This window comes from Haliaeetus leucocephalus, unplaced genomic scaffold (assembly GCF_000737465.1).
Source record: "Haliaeetus leucocephalus isolate CR32 unplaced genomic scaffold, Haliaeetus_leucocephalus-4.0 Scaffold142, whole genome shotgun sequence".
Taxonomy (NCBI): domain Eukaryota; kingdom Metazoa; phylum Chordata; class Aves; order Accipitriformes; family Accipitridae; genus Haliaeetus; species Haliaeetus leucocephalus.
In genome coordinates, this window is record NW_010972578.1 from 274,072 (window position 1) to 296,373 (window position 22,302).

Here is a 22,302-nt window from a genome sequence, read left to right on the forward strand (position 1 = left end):
ATGAGTTGTTTGCTACCATGTGTTTCCAGCACATCTGAGACAGAATGGCATAGAAAAGTAATGGAAACAATCAGATGTAACTGAAAACCAGCAGTGAATGGGTTAAAGTGCAGTTCTAACCTGAAAACTTACAGTATAGAAAACAGCATCAGGGGCTTCTAAGGCTGTAGGATCTCAGTGGCCCCTGGTCAGATCCTGCCCAACTGAAAAGTGACAAAGGCTGTTTGAATGGTCAACTTTGCAAATGAATGCGTGACAAACCAAGGGGTCCTCCTGGCTTATGGGACTTTTAACACCACTGACCCCCTGGCTCAGCAGTTCCCACAAGAGGAGAAAGCAGAGGCAGTGAGGGACCTTGCAGCTTCTGGCTGCCTTCAGGCTAACTGGGAAGGACATCACACAGACATAAATATCTGAAAAGATATGGCACAAAGGCCAAAAAGTAGTCTGGGCTGTAGAGGAAGTGACTAGGCCAATGCAGAAACATGGAAGCCCCAGGTTGGTCCCTTTGTACCATGAATTCCAGAGCAGAAGTTGGATGGAGCACAGGGAAGTGTGGAGTTTGATTCTGTCTGAAGCAGAAGATATTTCTTTGTTCAGTGGGTTCCAGCCTGCTCCCATAGCATGCAAGGTCAGGGCAGGTTTCTTTCAAAGGAGACGGCAGAAATATCTTCATATGCTGTATTTTAGCATGAGTCTATTAAAGTAATGGTGACTTACATTTGCTTTCATTTCACTGCTGTAGTTGCATAGGAACAAAAGCTTCCCTATAGAGCAGTGACATCAAAGGCTTCTTTATGCCCTCTGAAAACTACATGCTGCAAGTAGCAGAAGGGAATAAAATCAATGTCTCAAGGTTTTTCCAGAACTCCAGGAACTACATCCCTCTCATATCAGAGTACATCATGGCTATATTTCATGCAAATGCTGCAATGTGTTTTCCATGGGCACACCTATTCATGCACAAGGAACTTGGTCTGAACCACTGAGACTCTGCATCAGAGAATATCAAAGCTTTATTGCAAATGCTGTCCAGGGTCAGATCTGGGAGTCTCTCTTCCTTGAAGAATTCCCAGCTAGTGAGGATGTCTTGGAGGAGGTCATGGTCATGTGACTCTTTTGGGAGCCTGCTGGCTGGGAGGGTGGTTTCTTTTTGATCACTGGAGTTTTGTTCTTGCTTTTAAATACCTTATTGGGGTCCAGCTTGTTCACAAAGGAATCAGCTTCTTCAGAGAGGAGAGCTGTGTTGATGGTTATGGGTTTATACATGTTAAACCATTGCTGAAAGGCAGGATGATGGGGAAAGAAGAGGTTAAAATCAAACTGCAATTACACACTTCCACACTCTTCCCCCTCACCCCTGAGACCTGATTTTAGTCATACACCACTTATCAATTTGCAGTTTACAGGACTGCACAGAGTGCCTTGTGATAAGGATACACAAGGCACAGCTACAGCTACAGTCCTGGAACTGCCCCACATTCCAGACAGGGAAGAGGAGAACCAGACACAAACCTAACACTACCTTTCTTGCAGTGTAACTCCTATCAGGAGCAACTCCTGATTAAAAAACCTTAGAATTTAAAAGCGCTTATAAATTGGAACCAAACTAGTTGAACTTCTCAAAATATAGCCTCCCTCTCTCTCTCCTCACATACAATAATGCAGTTTTCTTAACTCTTTACACAAAGGATTTTGTGTTTGTTTCTCTTTGGCCTGATTTTACATCTAGAAGTGAACACAATAATTATTTTTTTTTTGGTTCCCAGATGCTAGCACAATATTATGCCCTGCAGTTCTCATATCTTAGTGCTTTTCCTATCAGTTTTCCATGGACAAAGTCAGGAAATGAAACTGTAAGGGTTATGATATTACAAATCCGACTGAAAGCATCCGCAAAGTGTTGAACAAGAAAAACAAAAGATCAATACTAAAATGTAGATGGCAATCTATTCATGTACTGCTTAATGGAAAACAGCTTTAATATACCACCCTTGAAGACCTTTAAAAATGATAATGGTTAACATACTAGGAGGCTTTTAACTAACAGAGGCTGCAAATGATTACGGAATACATGAATGATTTCACTAAAGTTTGTGAGTATACTGAACATAATAAAATATTCTAGCAGGAAAGTTACAGAAAGGCAGAGCACAGCTATACGCTAGAGTACCACGTATACAGCCTTGACTGATAAAGCAGCACACAGTATACCAAGGAAAACACCAGAAATACAAGAACCAAATTCTACAGCCATTGATAGATGGGAAGTCAGCAGTGATTTTTATGAGTAGTTGTGATGTACGCAAAGGGCTGAGGAAGGACCAAGGAATGTCATGCTGGTAAGACAGCTGCCATGTCTGGGAGAAGTGCAGGACACTACTCACTGAGACCTGCCAGACCTTGCCAACATGCACAGACACTGTACAGGTTTATGGGCTGTGTTCGGTAGTATTGTCAGATCCATTCCCCAACCTCTCAAAGCTGAAGCAGGGTTAGAGCTGAAGGCCCAGTCAAGCATAGAGGAATGGCAGGAGCCTCTAATAGCAGGGTTCTGGCAGAACAGAATAGCAATTTTTGTAACACTAATAAGGGGCTGGAATGGTCATGAGGCTGTACCTGGAGCTCTCCTGTAACTACTTCTAGGACTGCTGGCATTTAAATTGTCCCTTTTTGGGCATCATTTCTAACAAGGCATCCCTTCATGAATGAGGAGGGTGCAAAGGAATTAATGTTCTTGGCAAGGCTTGAGCTCATAATCTTCCTCTGGACTTCTGTCTAATGTGTAAACTGGACTTTCCTCACCACCCAGAGAGCAGTAGGCTTTTGTTGGGTGCTATGCCCAGAAAACTGATCTAGACAAACCTTACATAGCTGTGGGGATGAATTGCTTTACATCTCTTTACTTGCCAGCAGTCATGGAAGTGGAGGTTTGCTTCAGAGTCAAGAAAACGAAGAAATAATTGGGGTTCCACCACCTGCTATTAGAGGTCAAAGGTAGAGCACAGCTCTATTGAGAAAGGCAGGGTTAACACAATGTTAGTGGATTCACTAACATAAACAAATGACTGTTAACATGCTATAGGGGAAAAACTCATGGCCCCTTCTGTGGCTCACCACGGAGGCCCACCTGAGCCTACAGACTGCTTGTCAAAAGTTGGGAAGATGTTTTTCCAGTCTATACTTATGCAAAATACTGATGAGCTGGATCCTGCTGTCCTACCTTGGCCTGGGGGCTGACCCCATAGCTGGTGAAGGCGTACTGCCACTGCGGGAGACCCAGGTGGGTAATGAGCAGGCGGTAGTAGGCTGTGAAGGTTTTGGTGAGGAAATGCCAGTACAGAGCTCTGTCCAGGAACCATATCTCTGTGTCTGGGGAGACAACTAGAACAAAACAAACACAAATTACACTGTTGCTTTGCAGTGATAAGATCAACCCCTGGCCAGTGTCAGGTGGGAGACACAACATACTTACCAGAAAGGCTGCAGCTTCTAAAACGCAGCATCCCTGACTAACACAGATGATTATCCAGAGGCAATGTCATTTAATGGTTAGAGCGTGAAGACTGAAAAGGACTTGGTTCTGCTCCCAGCCTTACTAAAAATACTCCTGCAATAGCCATTATACTCACTTTCCCCACCATAAAATGGATGCAGTGCTATTTTGGGACTGACGTGCTACATGGAACATGCTTGGACATGAGCAGCTTTGTAGTGTAAGTTCAAAGTACAATTATGGCAAACATTTATCTGCTCCACAAAGTAAAAAGCAACTAACTCAACTGTCAGTCATCTGGATTACTGAATAGGGTCCAGAGTCTGGAACCCATGGGACTGTGTGCTGCCAACAAAAACACATTTTGCAAAAACTTTCCACAGCAATCAAATATTTCTCTGGTGGCAACATCCTTTGTAACATAAAAAGAAGTGATTTTACTTGGGAAATTGAGATGCTGAGCATTGTCAATTAAACACACTGCCTCTTGTGTTGACATCAACACCTGTAAACAATGCTCCCTCCCCTTGCCCAGGTTATCCACTGCATGTGCTAAAATCACTAACACTGGAAGGCAAGAGTACAAACCCCAAACAGTGAACAGACATGTATACACATACACCTAGTGACCTGTGCACAGTGTCAGATCACAACTACTTGGGTATTTCACTAATCACTGACAACAGTTTTCTGTGTATCTGTCAGAAGAAACAGCTCAGCTCACATCTTTCACTCTTCTGTTCAACCCTTCCTGCCAAGTTTTGACCTAGTTAGCATCTGCAGGCTCTGCATCCATGCACCAGGTGGAAGAACTAGTCTAAGTCTGTCTCAATCAGCTAAGGACCCTTTTTACCATCTATCCTTTGCTTCTAAGAAGAGTTACAGCCTTTCTCATCAAAATGTAAGGGAATTGTTCTGAGACATGCAAGTAACCAGAGATATGTTAGTGGCTGAGCTCTAGCTCTCTGTATTATTTCAACATGATTGTCTGTAGGTCATATGTGAATGCTTTCCTGTTTCTGTGCATGCAGAAATCATAAGTTATAACTCAGACTCCAACACTAGAAGGAGGGAAGATGTTAGCTCTAGTTAAGCCTCTGTAAGGTTTAGCCCCTGACTTCAGTGGAGAGAGGACATCCCGGTAAATATTCATCTACAAATTGCAAGGAAGATCAGAAATGTAAGATCATTCTACACATGTGGCCTCCAGATACAGTCCATAACAAGAGATGGCTAACTTTGCTCTTTTCAGTCTTACCTGGTTTAGTGTGCTTATAAACAAGACAAACTTTCCCATTCCCGTTGCATGGGTCTAATTCAAATATAAGACTACGAGAATCAAAGTGTGGCTTCTCTGGTTTGTCTCCATTACCTGAAAACAGAAAAAAATCTTCATGAGACACGTTTGGAAAACTGACTGTGACTCTGCTGCAAAGAGTCAATCTATTTGATACTTATTAATAAATCAGCTGAGGAAGAACTAAGTCAAAATATTATATTCGTACTTCTTGGAAAAGATTAAGTACCCTGTCTTAAAAAAAAAAAAAAAGAGAGAAAAATATTAAATCTCCAGTAGCAAAACAAACCACAGAGTCAAAATCAGATGGCTGAAAAAAGACATGAAGCTGCCCTCTAGTCCTTCCTTAGCATAAAGCAAGATCAGCTTTACAGATATCACTCGAGAGGTGTTTGTCTAATCTTTTCTTAAAGTTCTCCAGTGTTGGAGATGCCACAATCTCCAGGCAGTCAACCCAAATCCACTGTTATCACTTAGTTTTCCTCGTGTGGATCCTGAATCTTCCTCAGCTGACTCCCATTACTTCTGTTCTATCCACCATCCCTTTTTAGCCCTACCTTCTTTTTTTCTAAGGAGGACAGGGAGAACAGTTTATTCCTTTTTTCTTGACAGAAGACTTTGATGAACTTGGAAACATACAAATTTCTTCATACATTCCAGTATGACATCAGCATCCTTTTCAACAGCCACACAGTCTGGCTCATATTCAACCTGTGACCCACAACCGCCACAGAGTATTTCTACAGGGCCATTTTGGGATCATGCAGCTGCAAGTTCTTGCAGAATATTACTTTGAATTCTAAAGCTGCTGGGGAAGAAAGGGGATTTAAGAGCTTTACTCTTCAAAAGAATTTTCCATGAAAGTCAGGATAAGAACTCTTGTGGGGGTGTAACTTTTTCTCAGTGTACCTTAGAGTGCATCAGTGGAGATTTGAGTGGCTAAATGGAAGCAGAATTTGGCCCATTTCATTACAATGGCTAGAAGATCAGGACTGCAGCCAAGCTGGAATGTGAAAAAATAAACTTTCAGCCACATTTAGAAGCTAAACAGCTATAGAGATTCAGAGATAAGACTGAAATCAAATACAATTTTTTAAGGAGTCAGCATGACACCTGGCTCTGTTCTTATCTTCTTAATTCTTCCAGTCTTGTTAGACCGTGAGAGCTCTGAGAAAAGGAGTGGGCTTTTTTTCTTTTTTTTTTTTTTCCCTCCAAACTGCAGGATGCCCAGCATTTTTAGGCAGTCTGGAAACACACATTTTCCAGTGCCACCTCACACTTCCATGTATTTACCAGAGTTACTTTTCCAATTCCAAAGAGCATATCCAGCTGTCTTTTCACTACCAAGACAAAAACTGTTTCCTTTTGTTCATGTAACACCACAAGCACACAAAGACTTCAGAAGCTGAATCACCGGAGGAAACCTCAGTTAAAAATTTAAACAGGGAAAAGGCAGAGCAGGAGGGCTGCCAGGCTGTTAAAAGAGGATGCAAATAATCCTAGTGACTGGCAGCATTAACAATCCCCATGAGATTCACAGCATACAGATCTACCTGTCAAGGCTGTAGAGGACTAGTAGGACATAGAGTAGATTCAGGCCAGGAGACAAGAAAATCCCATCTATTTGGAGTGACCTTTTCTGTTGCTATATTCATGTGCTATATCCTAATATTACCCTAATAGAGAAAAAGAGATGAGACAGAGCACATTTTCTATCCTGTTAACAGGACCTTACCTTCCTCATCTGTGTCATCTTCCAGGTCAGCGAGTGTTGGTGCATTAGGTAGAGTGTACATAGAGGAACCCCCAAGTCGACATAGCTTCGAGACACTATTAATCACCATGGAGCCCAGGGGCATTGGGGTATCTGCAATAAGACTGATCATTAATCACATCCAGTGTCAGGAAAGCATAGGAGGTATTCCTTTTCCTTCACATCAACTCAACCTCTTCTAAAACACAGAGGGGGAGAAGAATTGGGTATACTGAAGAGGCCTGGGCACTTAACCAAATTAGGCTCTACAGGAGCAAAAATTAGGCTTTTTCAAACATAGAATCGCACTTACAGGTAATGCAACACCATCTCAGAGCTCTGCAGGTATGAGAAGTACACTGCTGGTTAAGCCTGTGCTGCAGCTGTTAGCCCAGTCCTGTGAAACTGGCTATTAAAAATCCTGGCTAGCTACACCCACCTCCTCAAAACTCTTTTCCCTGCTGCTGTCCTTCCTACCAAAAACCACCCCACTCATTCATAGCTTATTGGGCAACTTGTCCTCTTCTACCCTATGTACCTGCTCAGGGTGCATCCTCTTGGTTCCTACTCAAACACAGGATTTTATCAGTGCGTCAACATGTGGGTGTTTCTGAAGGAATTGTCATTTGTCTCTCCTTCTGAGGACTAGTACTGTTACCAGACATCAGCAAGCACTCTGTTCAGCTATGTGCCAGTGTAAAGGTCCTCAGAAAGCACTGTTGGATGCTTGCTCAAACAAGACAGTTATGTGAGCTGCCTTGGTCTCTGTGCACTTGTGTGACATGAAAACAATACTCTTCAGTGGTCACAACACAATAAATCCAACTTGAAAGACAATGGGACTCAGTGCAGGTCTGTCCTGCTTTCAGCTGGGATAGAGTTAATTGTCCTCCTAGTAGCTGGTATAGAGCTATGTTTTTGAGTTCCCTATGAGAAGAATGTTGATAACACTGATGTTTTCAGTTGTTGCTAAGTAATGTTTAGTCTAAAGTCAAGGATTTTTCAGCTTCTGATGCCCAGCCAACAAGAAGGCTGGAGGGGCACAAGAAGCTGGGAGGCGACACAGCCAGGGCAGCTGACCCAAAGTGGCCAAAGGGGTATTCCATACCATGTGATGTCACATCTAGTATATAAACTGGGGGGAGTGGGGAGCTTGCCGCTCTGGGATTAACTGGGCATCGATCAGTGGGTGGTGAGCAGTTGCATTGTGCATCACTTGTATATTCCAATCCTTTTATTATTACTATTGTAATTTTATTAGTGTTATCATTACCACCTTTAGTTTCTTCTTTTCTGTTCTATTAAACCGTTCTTATTTCTACCCACGAGTTTTACATCTTTTCCCAATTTTCTCCCCCAGCCCACTCAGTGGGGGGGACTTGAGTGAGTGGCTGCGTGGTGCTTAGTTGCTGGCTGGGGTTAAACCATGACAACGTCCTAGAACCGTGATGTCAGCTGTCTCTGAAATGAAATTCCACTTCCTGAGGAAAACCCAGTATTTGACACTCATCTCCAGAAGCAAGCAGTGTCCACAGCCCAATTTGATGATCTCACTTGAAGGCAATGAGAGCCACAATAATAGTTGCAGGGCTCCAGTGCAGAGTGAACGAACTGCCTGATTCTTGCCAAACAAGGACGGACAATAAAGCTCGGTCCTGTTCTCACTTCCACCACTGACTCCAGAAATAACTCTAGTGAATGGACTTCAGCTGGTGGAAAGCAGAATCAGGCTCTGGCACGTACATATACTTTTTAATGAGAAAGAGGCATTATCAGAGGGTGACTCTTCTTACTGCATTATGATAGCATAATGTGCTAGAGCTGCTTCTCTCTCCGCGAACTACAGAGGGAGTCTAGGTATGAGATTTAAACTACATACCTAAATCTGAGTGTCAACAGATGGCCAGTGTATTACAGAATGGTATTTATGTCATGAAGACTTGTTTGGTTTCTAGCCAGTGTTCAGTGTACTTGTCTTTTCTGTGGAAGTCCAGCACATGCAAGCAATAGGCTTTGCCCTGTTGCATCAGGAGGGGACCTCTGATGTGCTGTCATACTATTTTCCTCACCAGGACATCTCTAAAATAGTCTACAATCCCATGCAGAACTGCACTCACTTATTAATTCAGGGGTCAGTTCTCCGTAGCCACTGATCAAGCTGCCTAGCAGAAACAAACCACTTCATTTTCTTGTGAGTTATGGGAAGGTGCTAATTTTTCATTCAGAATGACTTGGCACATGTGCTTTTGCTCAGACTAATGCAGGATACTGATAGATGTGTATTGACTGTGCAGAAAGTAAGTTTGAAATTAAAGAGATTCTGCAAATGAAAGACCAGCTGCAATGAAATGAGGGTATTGGTAGAGAGGAATACCTGGACTCACCATCGGTCTTCACACTCCAGGTCATCTGGAAGCCATCAGTCATAAGATAGAAGTTCTTTAAATCCTCTGGCAACATGCAGGAGTTTTTCTGCAAATCACAATCAACGTGTTATGGGAAAATGCAGAATGTGCCTCAGACCCAAAGAACAATTGAACATTGGTATAGAAATACTTGCCATCAAATGGTTCCCTCAACTCTAAGATGACGCAAATCAGCTCAAATATCTTATCCTAAAACCTTGAGAGAAAACTGCAGATTTCTTGGGTCTGTGCTACTGTATTAAGATGACTTGGGTGAATTTCACAATGAGCAGTTAGTCATCACAAGATCATTACAGGATTGTGTCACGACCCAGACTGGACAGACCAGGGACAGACCAGGGAGTCATGTTTAATTCGAAATTCCCTCGGGCTAAATTAAGGTGAAACGATACCAAATGATCAGTTAAACATTTTAATCATGACAGAAGCAAACTGAACTGGGGAGGCCTGGTAGTAGGTGGCAGGGTTTCTCACAACAGGAATTGGCATAACTACATAACTACTTCTGTAAACCGTGTAACCCATGGTAACCATATACATCAATTCAGGGAATAAAGAGATCCCTCCTTTTGAGTCACGAGGTTCAGAGCAGACCCCCTTGCTTTCCAGACTCCTCCTCAGAGAAGAGCTCAGGGGCGGCTGGATCCACTCTTAGTCTCAGACTTGGTCAACGGTTTATGTCTTGAAATGGATGAGGTGTAGGGATTGTGGAAAAGGAAAAGGAAAGAGAGAAGAAGACAGAGAGAGAAAAAGGAAGAGAGAAAGATTTCACTGGTCCTGGGTCCAGCGTTGGTTTAGTCAGCTGTGGGGTCCAGTTCCAGTGGGCTTGCATGCCCCGGGCTTCAGTTTGTGTCCTTTTATCTCCTTTGCCCCTCCTTTGGGGCGGGCACCCAAACTCAGGTTAATGAACAGTTTGTGAGCCTTTGGGCTTGGGGGTCGTTTGTGGAGTAACTTCTCCTTCCCTGCAGACATGTCCATTGTTTGATCTTTGTATCAGAACAGCTTATCAGGACGGGGAGCTGTGCACCCTCCAGCACGCCCTCCCCCTCCTGTTGCTGGTGTCTGAGCTGATGGGCTTTTCACCTTGGTTCCTTGCTGTGCACAGTTTGTCTTTAAGCAGAACTTGCCCCACTACAATGTTTGAGACATTAACTCTTTCAGTCTCTCACAGATTGTTCCCTGACTGAGATGACATATTATCCTTTGACACTAATAGCCACTCCAAGATCACATATGTAAGAACAACTGACTTTTTCATATATATGTCTTACAAGAGTAGAGTTTTGCTTTAAGTGAAATCAGACTAAACCTACCTGTTCCTCTAAAGCATGTATAATAGTAGCACAAGGACTCTCTTCTGAGGGATTTCAGTTCCAAGTATGTGAGAGAAGCATAGACTCCATAGCTGCACATAATCAAGCAGGTTTGACTTTTCACTTAACAAACAGTATGTGTGCAAATACACATAGAGTCAGTCTCACAAACCTGCTGGTCTGGCTTCATCTCACCAATCTTCAGTGCTTGGCTGGGGCTCCTAAGCCTGAGCCAACAGTGAAAAAGAAGCAACTCCAGTGAGCTGCTGAGAGTGCTTCTAAGAACCAGGATCCTACTCCTATACCTATCTTGGTTGTGGAAGTAGCCTTTCTTAACTTAGACTCTTCAGCTAAGCAACAAATACGAGGAAGAAAGGATGAAGACTTAATCCTCAGAACAACAAGAAGCCCAAAGAGCTATAGGAATTGCAGGCACAGCTCCTGGTGACAGGAGTGGCTGCAGACCAGAGATCCTCCGCTCCTGTTGATATGTCAAGAACACAAAATGAAACAGTACAGAAGCCTGAAAGTTTTAAGAAGACAGGCAAAATGCATGACTAAAGGACTTACTCATTGTTTTGTTTGTAATTAAGAGAAAAAACAGATTGAAAAAGATTGAAGTGAGTTTGCATTTAAAGTGTCATTAAACTCAAGACTCCAAAAGAATCAGATCCCAAAACACAGGATAGTCTCTGATGATGCAGGTTCCACAATCTCTGCATTGACTTGTCCAAGGGCTGGACCATCCTCCTTGTGAGAAAGTGTTCCTAATTGCAGTCTGAACCTCCAAGCTGCAACTTGTGGTCATTCTCCCTTTTCAGATCAATGTGCTTTTACATCTGCTCAGGAACAAAGACATAAATAAGCGCCCTGAGGGTCAAGCTTTGTCATTAAATGAAGAGGATAGACAACTTCTCCTTTAAAATGTTCATCTGAGACCTGTTTATAATCACAGGACTCTGGGAGCTACATTTTACAGGGATAATGGACAAATAATGTGAGATTTGCAACACAGCATGTCTGATAATTAAAGTACTTTTGTGACAGGATTTTCAGCCTTTTCTAAAAAAAGTGTATTTTTGTTCAGTCAGCTTTAAAGACATGCTGTTGGACACGGTCTGTTCTTTGTGAGGTGAGTTTGACACTCCAAGCAAGAAAAGATAGAATTACAAACTTTAAGAACATTTGTAGGTCAGCCTCATATAGGCTTATCTTGCCACAGATCACGATGTTATTCAAGTAGGTATTCACGGCCTGGCCTCAGAGGCCTGAGTGGGTTTTCGAGCAGTTAGAGAATTGCTTTGGAGAAAGCGGAGGGGTCAGATGTTAATAGCTTTCCAATATTGTGCCTCTGCTGGGACTACTTCCCTACAGCTACTAGAAAATGTAACTTTCAAAGCCTCATAAAATAAAGGAAGAATATTCTAGTAACCAGTTGCTAAGGAAAAGAGACACGCACATGCAGTTCATGTAGCTCTGCTTCACTTGGGGCATGAATTTGTAACATCTTAAGAGATGCTGATCAGATTCTTCCCCATGTCTGCCACTTGTGCTTATCCTGTTGTCTGTCCTGATGTTGCCTCAATTCATTTATCCAGCAGGAGCTACCTGCCAGCTGTGCATCCAGCTGCAATGCTGGCCTCTGGTCATCAGTGACTGGCATGAGCAAGGGAAGGTGCTGGCCTCCTCCTGTCCACATCCCCTCCCTCCCCTAGGGCAAAGGCAGCCCTTCTGCCTGTTAAAGCCTTATTCACAGTCACTTTCGTTGAGTTGTTACAGTCCCTATTCCTTAAACTGAGGTGTATATGCCGTGCAGGACCCTCTTACCCACCCACAACCTTCACTCCTGCATGTTAACTTACTTTCCAAGCATATCCATTTATGCTGACAGCCTGCTACTGACAAGTACCAGATATTAATGGCTTTGCCACTTGCAATAGGGCAGGTCACTTTACTTACCCCATCAGCAAGCAGCCTGGTCACTAGCACAGTGCTTTCCTAACCCAGGTAGGGAAAATCTTCAGAGGCAACAGGTATTAAAGCAGAGAATCTAATACTGTAGAAACTTTGTTTTGAGAAGAATTTATCGTCCTTTGATAAAAGCCTGCTGACGGCTGAGGCCCTGGTGGTTAAGTTTCAGGAGTTTACTAAACCACATGTACATATCTGAAGTTCTTCAAATGCTTTTAACAAACATACCTGCTTCTGTGGGTTCTTCTCAGCCCTAAATATTTATAATTTCATGCTGCGCTTTCACCACTTCCAATTTCAAGCTGTAGCTGTAAGCACAGTGACTAGGTTTAAAACTATGAGGAAAGAAAATATGACAGACCTGCTACAAAGCCTCAGAAGAGTACAAATGTTTACACAGCACTTTCAGTCCATTTCAAAGCCCTCAATTTTAACTAATCTACCCCAGCAGTAAAGAAACATATGTGAACAACTCTCTTGACTTCAGTGGGTGCTCTCCTCTAAGCAGAAGAACCAGATCCATTGGGATGACAAAATCTGAGATTTTAAAACTTCCAGCGTAGTATCCAGTTAAATACTACTACAAACTGGCCACAGACCAATTTATCAAATATAGCTGATTAAGACAAGGAAAAAATCACATCTGGATAGGCCTTCTGCTCTGAATCCTCCTTTTCTAGACGGAAAGATTAACATGTGCACGTTTCTCCAAATGGCTGCTCTCCCCACTTTATTTTAGGATTCTCCTAACCACGTCACTTTGCATGACTTTCCAAATGATGGTGCAAAATACGTGAGTGGAAAATGCTGCACCAGAGCAGATCTGGGGTCTATAGGAAAAGACCTCTACATAGAAAGCTTCACTAATACCCATCTCTCCCATTTGATGGACAGGACTGATTGATCTGTCATATTGTGCTCAGCCACATGACCCTATGATGCCAAAACAGTGGTCTTCTGACAGCAAAGTCAGAGAAACAAGCCACTACTATATATTAAAGATGGCTTCTCAAGCTCTGTACTCCTCCTGCTCAACTGATAGTTTCCACGTTTGTGATCTCCAGCCCCATAAAATACAATATTCCTAATAATGGGCCAGAAGTGGCTTAACCACAGCCCTGGCAAGCAGCTGTTTTCACTCCAGTCATCTGGTTACACTCATCAGCTCATAAAACAAAATATCCCAAGTGCCCAATATGGTGTGTGAGGTCTATTTCTTTTGTTTATTGTCCATAATATCCCCAAATAGTCTCCCAAGAAAGCACAGTCCATTGAGGATAGAGAAGAATATTAGAACCGGGGCAGTTTTGCTGCCAATACCTGATCAGCACTGGATCCAGAGCTAAAACACTGACATATGGCAATGCACTTAAAGCACTGTTGAAACAATGCCTCCCAAGCAAATATCCTAAAGAAATGGACAGCAATCAAAACATACAGCTCTAGAGAGACTTCTCTAAAAAACTGAATGAGTTTTATCTAACTTCAGGGGAGAGAAGGAAGGGATTTATGTCACTTCTCAGGGCTTCCAAGTAGCAGAGCACATCAGCAGCCACCTTTCTTTCTCCCTAATGTCATGCTGTTTCATGACTAGTCTGCCCTAGCTGCCGGTGTATGCAGATATTAATTTATGTAACATACTGAGATGCTTTTGTTGCACCTTTTATAAATGTGATCTCAGGGGTCTCCCAGGAGATCACCTTGCTTGGATTTCCTGCCCTGCAAGGCACAGGGCTGGGGCAGACCTGATCCCCTGCTGCAGAGAACAGGATTTGGCAATTCTCTTGAGGATGGTGCTGTGTAGCCAGTTTTTAATCAGAGTATTATATAAGGCCCCACAGGAGGGGAACACTGTGTCAGAAACACTATCTACTTCCCCATAGTCCTCCAGCCTTTCTCCCGTTATGCAGCTTGAAGAAATACACCTTTCCTCATGCACTGGTTCTTCTGGATCCACTTCCTTGCCTATCCCATGGTCAGGGCCACACGGCAGGTTCAAGATGGGCAGATCCTGTGCTCCTGGGGATCAGAGATGGCAGGCTCGCCTAATGCTGAGGGAGGACGTTATAAGGAGGATGGCAAGAAGGACTCTTGTGGATGTGCACACCTGCACGCATACTTTTGAGTCAAAAAGAGATATGGTAGATGCAATGAGGAAGACTTCTAGAATAGCCAGGAACCACCACCACAGTTCCCACTGAGATTCACCTGCTGAGAGAGTTTCTAAATTGTCTGGCAACCTAACACAGCCCACAACATGAAAGTACCAGGTTGCTTGAGGGCTTTTTTATGGTTTTATTACAGAAAAATAAATCTTTGTAGACAAAGTGCATAACGAGAAACAACAAATTTCCCATGTAGAGTTGTAGAATATCAAAGCTCCAGCAATGTGAGGGGCAGGGATCACTTACAGCCAGCCAGGGGCAGTTCAGACACTGCTAACAAGCCAATTAGAGAACAGGCAAAATGACTCCCTACTTTTGCTTGGTCTGCTGTGGTGCTGAGATCAGGTATGTCCAGCTACCCCTAACAGACTGCAATTTTCTATCTTTTGAAAACCAAAACAATGATGTGAGTGACTTATTCCTCTTCTGGTTGAGGCAAAAAAAAATGTGGTTCAGACATTGTCACTGCAGATATCAGAGTGCCTCCTAGCAATATTTTAGTATAACACCTACTTTTAAAAAACTGCACGTGGAGGGGAACAGGGCAGTTGCCAGCCTAATTTTAGGAGTGGGAATGGGTTTCTAGGGTGATATACAGTTATGAACACTGGTGTTCCAGTGATCTGGTAACTCTGTTTCTACTCCCCCTTCTATTGCTTGTCTCACTTTCTTGGGGAAAATGCAACATCTTGGTAGGTCTAAATATCAGGAAAGGTGAAAAAATTATCTGTTTTTATTAAAATATTTTGAACTGCTTGACAGTTTTGGGGAAGCAATGCTATCCATGTAAACACTTGACAATCATATAACTTAAATATTTTTGCAGGTGTGCTGATATCCAATAAAATATTCAGAATTGATTTCAGGTTTGATTTCCAGAAGTGTAAGACTTAACAGCTCTTTCTGCCTCTACAGAAAGCATTGGAAAAATTCTCTTCTGCTTTCCTACTGTCTCTACTGCACTGCCTCCTGTCATGAAGCTCACCTTCCCCTGCAAAACCTCATGGCAGCTAACGGACATTCAACAAGGTGATCTAAGATTTTAAAACTTCCATTGCAGTATACAGTTAAATACTAGCATAAACCAGGCACAGCCCAGTTTAACAAACACAGCTGATGGAGACAAAAATACATATTGCCAGCATTATTAGAATATAATTTTAATCATTCATAATTAAAAAATGGTAGTTTTTCTTTTGAGAGTTTCTGAATACCATAGATTTTCTTTCAGCAGAAATACATTCCCATTGCAAAACTGAAATAGGACTGCAAAAATTGCTTCTAGAAAAAAATGTAAAAAAACCCTGACCTTAAGAACAGAGCTTTCATCTGGTTAGTCTCAATGAAAAGACAGTTTTTCTGGGAAAAAGAATGTAATTTTGGGAATAGTTTGACCAGTTTTCCCCACATCACACAAAAACCCCTGCAAATACTTTCATAACCAAATATATAAAGAGGAGTTAAAAATATAGACTGTGACAAAATCTTGTTAAAATCTCAACTATGGAGAAATGATTATGTGCATAAATATTGCCACCTAGTGGCTACAAAAAAAACCCCCAAACCCAGTAATAAAAGTGAACATCTGGTACACATAAACTTGTATTCAGATTGAAGCAGGGTGAGCTTGGGGAAAAATGAGGTACAAGTTCATCCTAGAAGGGCCTTGGAGGTGCTGAGTGCTTTGCACTTTATCATCACTGCAGGACATGCTGTAATTGTGTGAGCTGTGTTAAGACACCAGACTTCAACCCCAAAGCTCAAGAAAAAAAGAAAAAAGAATTTTAATCTGAAAAGGGAGATTTCAGGTTTTGTCAATGCAACTGGAAACAAAAGCAAAGAAATAGATAGCAAAGTCCTTCACCATTAGCAGTCCAGCTCAACTGAATCTACTTAATTTTCACTGTTTACTTCCACAATTAACTTAGTCCATCACTGCAGGGGAGGGACCTGAAATTTTGTTTTGACATCTTTGGAGCAAAGTGCTTTGGCTATAGCATTTCAAAGTTTGGATTTACAAGAATAGCTCATTTTTGAAACAAACCCAGTTTAGTTCGGAGGAGTAGGAGTACCTGAAAATGAGAGCAATACTGTGTTCAGAAGAAGCAGTCCTCTCCACTCAACAGAAAAATGAGCGAATGTCAATCTGCTGCTGCTCCCAGACCTGAGCTGGCTCATGGTCAGGGTGCCTCAGACTTTCCAGCCCAGTTAATGACACCTGAACAACAGCTACAGGAAATCAGGAATCAGTTCACACAAACCTGAAAAACCAGACATTTCTGCCTGACCACAGCTGCTGGCTACTGTACAAGTTTCAGTAAATAATACAGGTTTACATCACATACATTCTGATCTGGATTTACAAATTCTTGATAAATATCACTAATTGGGATAGGGTGTTACCAAAACTAGTGCAAGATTTTTCCCTACTGTTTAGGAAAAACTGCAAATGGCGTCATCAAGAGGGAAGTTATTTTAAGTAGTGGTAACAAGTGCAGTCTCTGTGTGTGTGTGCATTAGGGCACAGCCAGGGTTGGAGCAGAGGGAGGACGATTCATTGAACTTCATCCTCTGCCTTGCCCCTTTCCAAAGGCTAGTCGGCTTCTACTGTCCTTTCCCTACATATGAGCGATACCTAGAAAGCAGTTATTCCCCCCAGGGTCATGGGATTGATAAACACATGTATATTCAAAAAGGGAACCAAAAATGCCATCTCTGCTCACCAGAGTCACACAACAGTATTCAGGAGCCCTCTGGTCACGCAGTCTGATGCAGTGAGGTCAACTACTGTGGAGTGAAGGTAGCATGTGTCCTTCATAGTCTTCCAAAACAGGCAATGGGACATGCGTTGGCCAAAACATTGGGTCAGTTAGCCAAAGAGCAGGTGGAAGGAGGGACTATGAGAAATGGAGGTGAATAGCTGAGACTGAAAAGAGAAATAGCTAACTGGAACAAACTGGGTAGCTCAGTGGTATTTTCCAGCTTGAGGCCTTTACCTTTAATGGCCATGAATAATAAAGAGCTTCTTCATTGTGTTTGAAATGGAAATGGAAAATGGTTTCAGACATGAGTCAGAACAATGTTTGTTCTCCACTGAGTCACCACTGTTGCTGCCTACTACAGTGGTGTGAGCTCTTCTTAGAGTTGTCATTCTGAATATACCCACACTGATGAAGTTTCTCTAACGGATCAGGTGCATGTGATAGCCTACAAGACAGAGTAATACCTGACTTAAAAAAAAAAAAGAAAACCAACATCTGTTTAGGCTCTCCTGTGCTTCAAACTGGGTAACAGGCTGTCTCACAAACAAGCACAAGGTAGCCATTGCATTCAGCATTCTCCATGGGCTGCTGTACTTTCAGACTGACCTCACTGCAGTATTATCATGAAAATACTCACTTGCTCCCATGAAATGATTGTGTGGCGTTCAGCTGGCTCCTTTTCCACAAATGTCACTTCAGTAACCCCTGGAGAAGTCTCTAAAAGGAAAAGAGGAGCATGTTTGCAGCTGGAACAGGTAACACCAACACAGTGAGCCAGACACTTTTGCAAGTTAACCTGGCTGACAGCTGGGGAAAAGGCATTAATGAGTGCAAGCATTGTGCTGGTGACTGAGCAGTCACTTTCCTTTGTCTGTAATTGTACGCAGCATGTCTTGGCATGAGGATGCCTAGTGCTGCATAAGACGCCATCCTTTGATGTTTTTTATAGATATATATACACATATATATACACACACACATTTTGTATTCAAGGTATGATCTTTTGCAGGGGATTAATGGAAAAATCAAGCATGGGTTCCCCGGCAAACTCTATGAATCTTTCTTTGTAATTATGCCCTGTGGTTTCAGTTGAGTAGTATATTCTCAGCTTGACACAAGATTTGTGCAGCGTTGCTGTGAATTGCTAACTGTATTCCACAAAGACGGGCACACTTCAGCACTGGATTCAGTGGGTTTGAACAGACACAGAATCTGATCCTGCTGAAGGGATCTGCATGAGCAAACATCAGTTCTCTGGAATCCCAGCTGGACATGTGCAAATTTGTTGCAAGCACTGAGCTCATAATTTATAAAAATCATCTGAATATTTTATGAGAAAGAATGCTATATAAATGCAAGATACTAATCTACATGGTGCTATCCTTGCAGGTGTGTGATGGCAGAACAGTCTGCCTTGATGTTTTACTTCATCTACAGCCAACTGAAATAGTTCCCACTGACTTCATTCACTTTGGATCAGGTCCAGAAAGACTACTAACTTGTTGTTGTGGGAACTGCAAGCCCAGCACAGAGGGCCGTGGAACACAAGTGATCACTATGCAGGGCTTTCAAGACCAGCTCTGCTGTGAAAGTACGGGCTTCCAAAGCATTCACACAGATTGTAATTGCTTTCTGGTAAAACATCCACAGTGCACTAGACAGGAAAGGCAGTCACTAGAGAGCTTTAGTTTGTTTTTTATCTCCAGCACTGGGCTTTTAATTCTAGCAGTGGCATTGTCCTTGTCTGTTCTGTTGGTGGAAGAGCAGCACTCAGTTTCAGGAAGTCTAAACTTAGCTTTAATTGGAAGTATTGATTGGTACATGGTCAGATAATTTAAAAAACAAAACACAGCACCAGAAAACCAAACACCAAGTTAAAGACAGAAAAAAGAAAAAACATAAAATCATAGTAGGTCACCTAGGTAATCTGTCTGGTCAAGGGGAGGCCCCAACATAGAGAAGACTCTGATGTTTCACCATGTTTCACTTCCGATAGACGGATGCAAGGTGGGGGGGATCTGTCTATTGCTTAAATATAAGCCATCCTTACATATTCTGCTTCTAAAGAAGTGTGTGGAATCACTGATCTAACTGGTCTTTTCCATCTAAGCTATGCAAGCCTTATGAGAAGTTAAGAGATTATAACAACAGAGTAGTTGTTATTTCTGTGATCAAAGAAAACAGCAGGGATGTTTAATTCATCATGCACAATGACTCGGCTGGGATGACGGAAGATTAAATATCCTATCAGTCAAAGAAGATGTCTAGAATGAGAGAACTGCAACTAAAGAGGTCTGAACCAAATCCAAGATCAAAAGGAAGAGAAATTCCATCTTAAAAGTCTGACTGTTATATCAAAAATATCCCACGGGTAAACTGAAGACCACTTTTAACAGATGTCTGTAGGTATGGATGGGAGCTCCATTAAAGATTGATGAGGAAAAGAAGTCTGCCATGGGTTCCTTTTTCTTCCAGATGGAAGAAATAAAGAAGCCACTGAGGTTAGACAAAAGATACAGGATAAAGCTTAACTAGTTCAGGTGACTCCTCCCTATTAACTATTCTGAATCAAGATCACAGTAGACTCTGTCCTATTTTTAGGACATTTCATCTGGAAGCTTCCAAAAACACTTTGCAGTATTAATCAGAAAGAGTCAATGTAACGTAGTGACACGAAGCTGAAGCAGGAAAAAGCAGCATTATCAGTCCTTATGGTACTGCTAATACTGCCTGTAAGTTGGATTAACTTTCAGCAACTTTTTAAAATGTCCGAATAGTTACATTCTTATCTAATAAAGACTGTAAATAGTAAAGTATGGTCCTGCTCTGGACTGTCCAGAACAGCTAACACCTCCCATTCAGATTTAGTTGTCAGCAATTGACCTTTCTGGAACTTCCTATTAGTCACAGAACTTCAGCAAAATGAATCATATGGGCAATGGGAAAGATGCCTCTCTTTTTTCCTCAAAGTATAACCTCCATAATGCTTGTGAGAAATCTCCCACCTTGTAGGGACTTCCACAGAGACTACAAGTTAAAAAAACCAAAACAACCCCCTCCCCCTGCAACCTCATATACAGAATTTGTTTAAAGGAGTGTTTTTGAAATGGTGCCATGAACATTTGCTCATAAAGGTATTGGAAAATTGGGCCTCAAGCTCCCATATACTCTATGTGAAAAATTTTCTTGCTTAAAAGGAGTATGTTGAGTTTCATTACATGATCATTTCTATCTCCTGAAAAAAATATTTCACAAACTCAACAGTTAAAAGCCTATTACTGCTTTTATGTTATGGTAGGCAGAAAAGTATCTACTGGCTTCATCAGACTTCCCAAAAGATTTAAAATAAGAAAGTTTCTAGTGCTGCAAACTACCGAGGAAGGCACCTTTCTGAATGATATACCCTTTGGTATTTGAAAGAAACAAACACTGAACAGATTGGTAATGTTTCCCAATTAGTTGAGCAATTCTAATTAATGGTGGCACAATTTACATGCTTTGGACTACTTCACTAGGAAAAAAGCGTGCAAAATTCCCAGAAGGAGTGGAGAGACAGAGAACAGAACCAGAGTAAAACATCACTGCAATGGACTGGAGTGCGCATTGCTATATTGCAAAACACAAGTCATCAGAGATACAGACAGAAAACCAAAAAAATCCCAAACACAAACCAGGAAACACCTTCCATGTGAAAGGGATGCTACAGGACTTTCAGAGCCAAGCCTGCATTGCCATGTCTTGATGGTGTAAATAACACACCTACACAAAACAGTTTATAGGGCAACATCACATTTGGACACAGTTACCACCATGCAGATCTCATACATCTGAGCCTGGGTGGTGAAAATGTGGGCAGGGCTAGGAATTTTTTAAAAAGAGCTACTTCAAAGAAGCATTTGCCTATGATGGTTGATCATCAGTAGTTTCACCTTTTTAATGCTCTCACAGAGTAGAATGATAATGTTATCCGGACCTCACAACTGGAAAAACACCCCAGGAAGTCCAGTAATAAGTCAGTAAGAGAATGCTGAACAGAGATTCAGGTTGAAATCCTGTCCTCACTGAAGGCCACAGCAAGAATTTTGCCCTGGTCTTTTCATCTCGTCTGTCTGAGCAGCTATCACAAAACATGTGCAATTAGCAATACACTTAAGTTACCAGATGAAACTCACTGTCCTGCAATACACTGGCTGGGTGAGGTAATTACAGCAGTCACCTTTGGCTTTAAAATTCATAGGAAGTTCTGGAACTGCAATTTGTAATGTTGTCGTATGCAAGGCTTGGGACAGATGTACTGCTTTCCAGCCATACAAACATGACAGTTCTGTGGCCCAAGCTGCGGGCAGATGAAAGGTCTGATGCTAAAATCCTTTAGACATGCAAATCTTTCACCAATTCTTGTCATTCTACTGCCAGGAATGAAGTTTTGTCTGAGAAGCCTTACTTTGAGATGTTGAACGCCTTGCACTCCTGCTGAACTACAAAGGGATGCAAGAAGGCTCAAGATATGAGCAAAACCTGGAGATGGCAAGCAAGGAAAGAGTCCCATGCTATGGGAATAAGCTGCAGGGTGACTATTTGTGGGGACTTCATCTGAGCAGATTCACAGATTAGTCTTCTGCCAGAACACTGCACCGCACCGAACTCCTTCCATTGGGCACGGTACCTGCTGACCCTAGATGACAACAGAGGCTAAGAATTATGCATGATTTTGAATAAAACACCACCTTCTCTTTCTTTGTGCTTCTCCCCTGAAACCGTAGGGCCCTCCCTCTCAAGTCGAGAGATTCAGGATTTCTGCCGTCGATCCAAACCCTAAGAACAAGGGCTTTGTGTCTGCGTGCGCGCAGAAGCAGCACAGCCGCGTCCTTCCAGAGGAGGAACCTGCGACCGCCCCTGCGGGCGCCCACGCCTCACGCCCTGCGGTTGCCCACCGCTTCTCGGCCGCGGGGCGGCCAAGGGGAAGCCACCGCCGGGCCCGGCCTGCCCCGGCCCGGCCCGGGAGACCAAGGCCGGGTCCGGGGCCTGCGGGTCCGCCGCGGGACCCCCGCCCTGAGCGCTGAGGGAGGCGGCCCCTTCCCGCCCCCGGCGGTTTCCGTGGCAACCGAGTGACACCCCC

General features: G+C 42.7%; 1 protein-coding gene across 3 annotated transcripts in view; it reads right to left on the reverse strand.

Moving 5' to 3' along the window:
* Positions 1 to 22,302, reverse strand: part of TPGS2 (tubulin polyglutamylase complex subunit 2) — a 22,582-nt gene continuing 280 nt past the window's right edge. The window contains exons 1-7 of one of the 3 annotated variants that reach the window (XM_010561108.1): positions 17,821 to 17,896; positions 14,130 to 14,275; positions 8,931 to 9,018; positions 6,529 to 6,660; positions 4,755 to 4,868; positions 3,224 to 3,384; positions 1 to 1,281 (exon numbers count right to left, since the gene is read on the reverse strand). In XM_010561108.1, the coding sequence (XP_010559410.1) occupies positions 1,039 to 1,281; positions 3,224 to 3,384; positions 4,755 to 4,868; positions 6,529 to 6,660; positions 8,931 to 9,018; positions 14,130 to 14,275; positions 17,821 to 17,830 (894 nt within the window). In that variant the 5' untranslated portion in view covers positions 17,831 to 17,896 and the 3' untranslated portion in view covers positions 1 to 1,038. Of the gene's footprint in view, positions 1,282 to 3,223; positions 3,385 to 4,754; positions 4,869 to 6,528; positions 6,661 to 8,930; positions 9,019 to 14,129; positions 14,276 to 17,816; positions 17,901 to 22,302 lie in introns of those variants that run through there. The other 2 variants (XM_010561109.1, XM_010561110.1) reach the window with 2 other exon arrangements.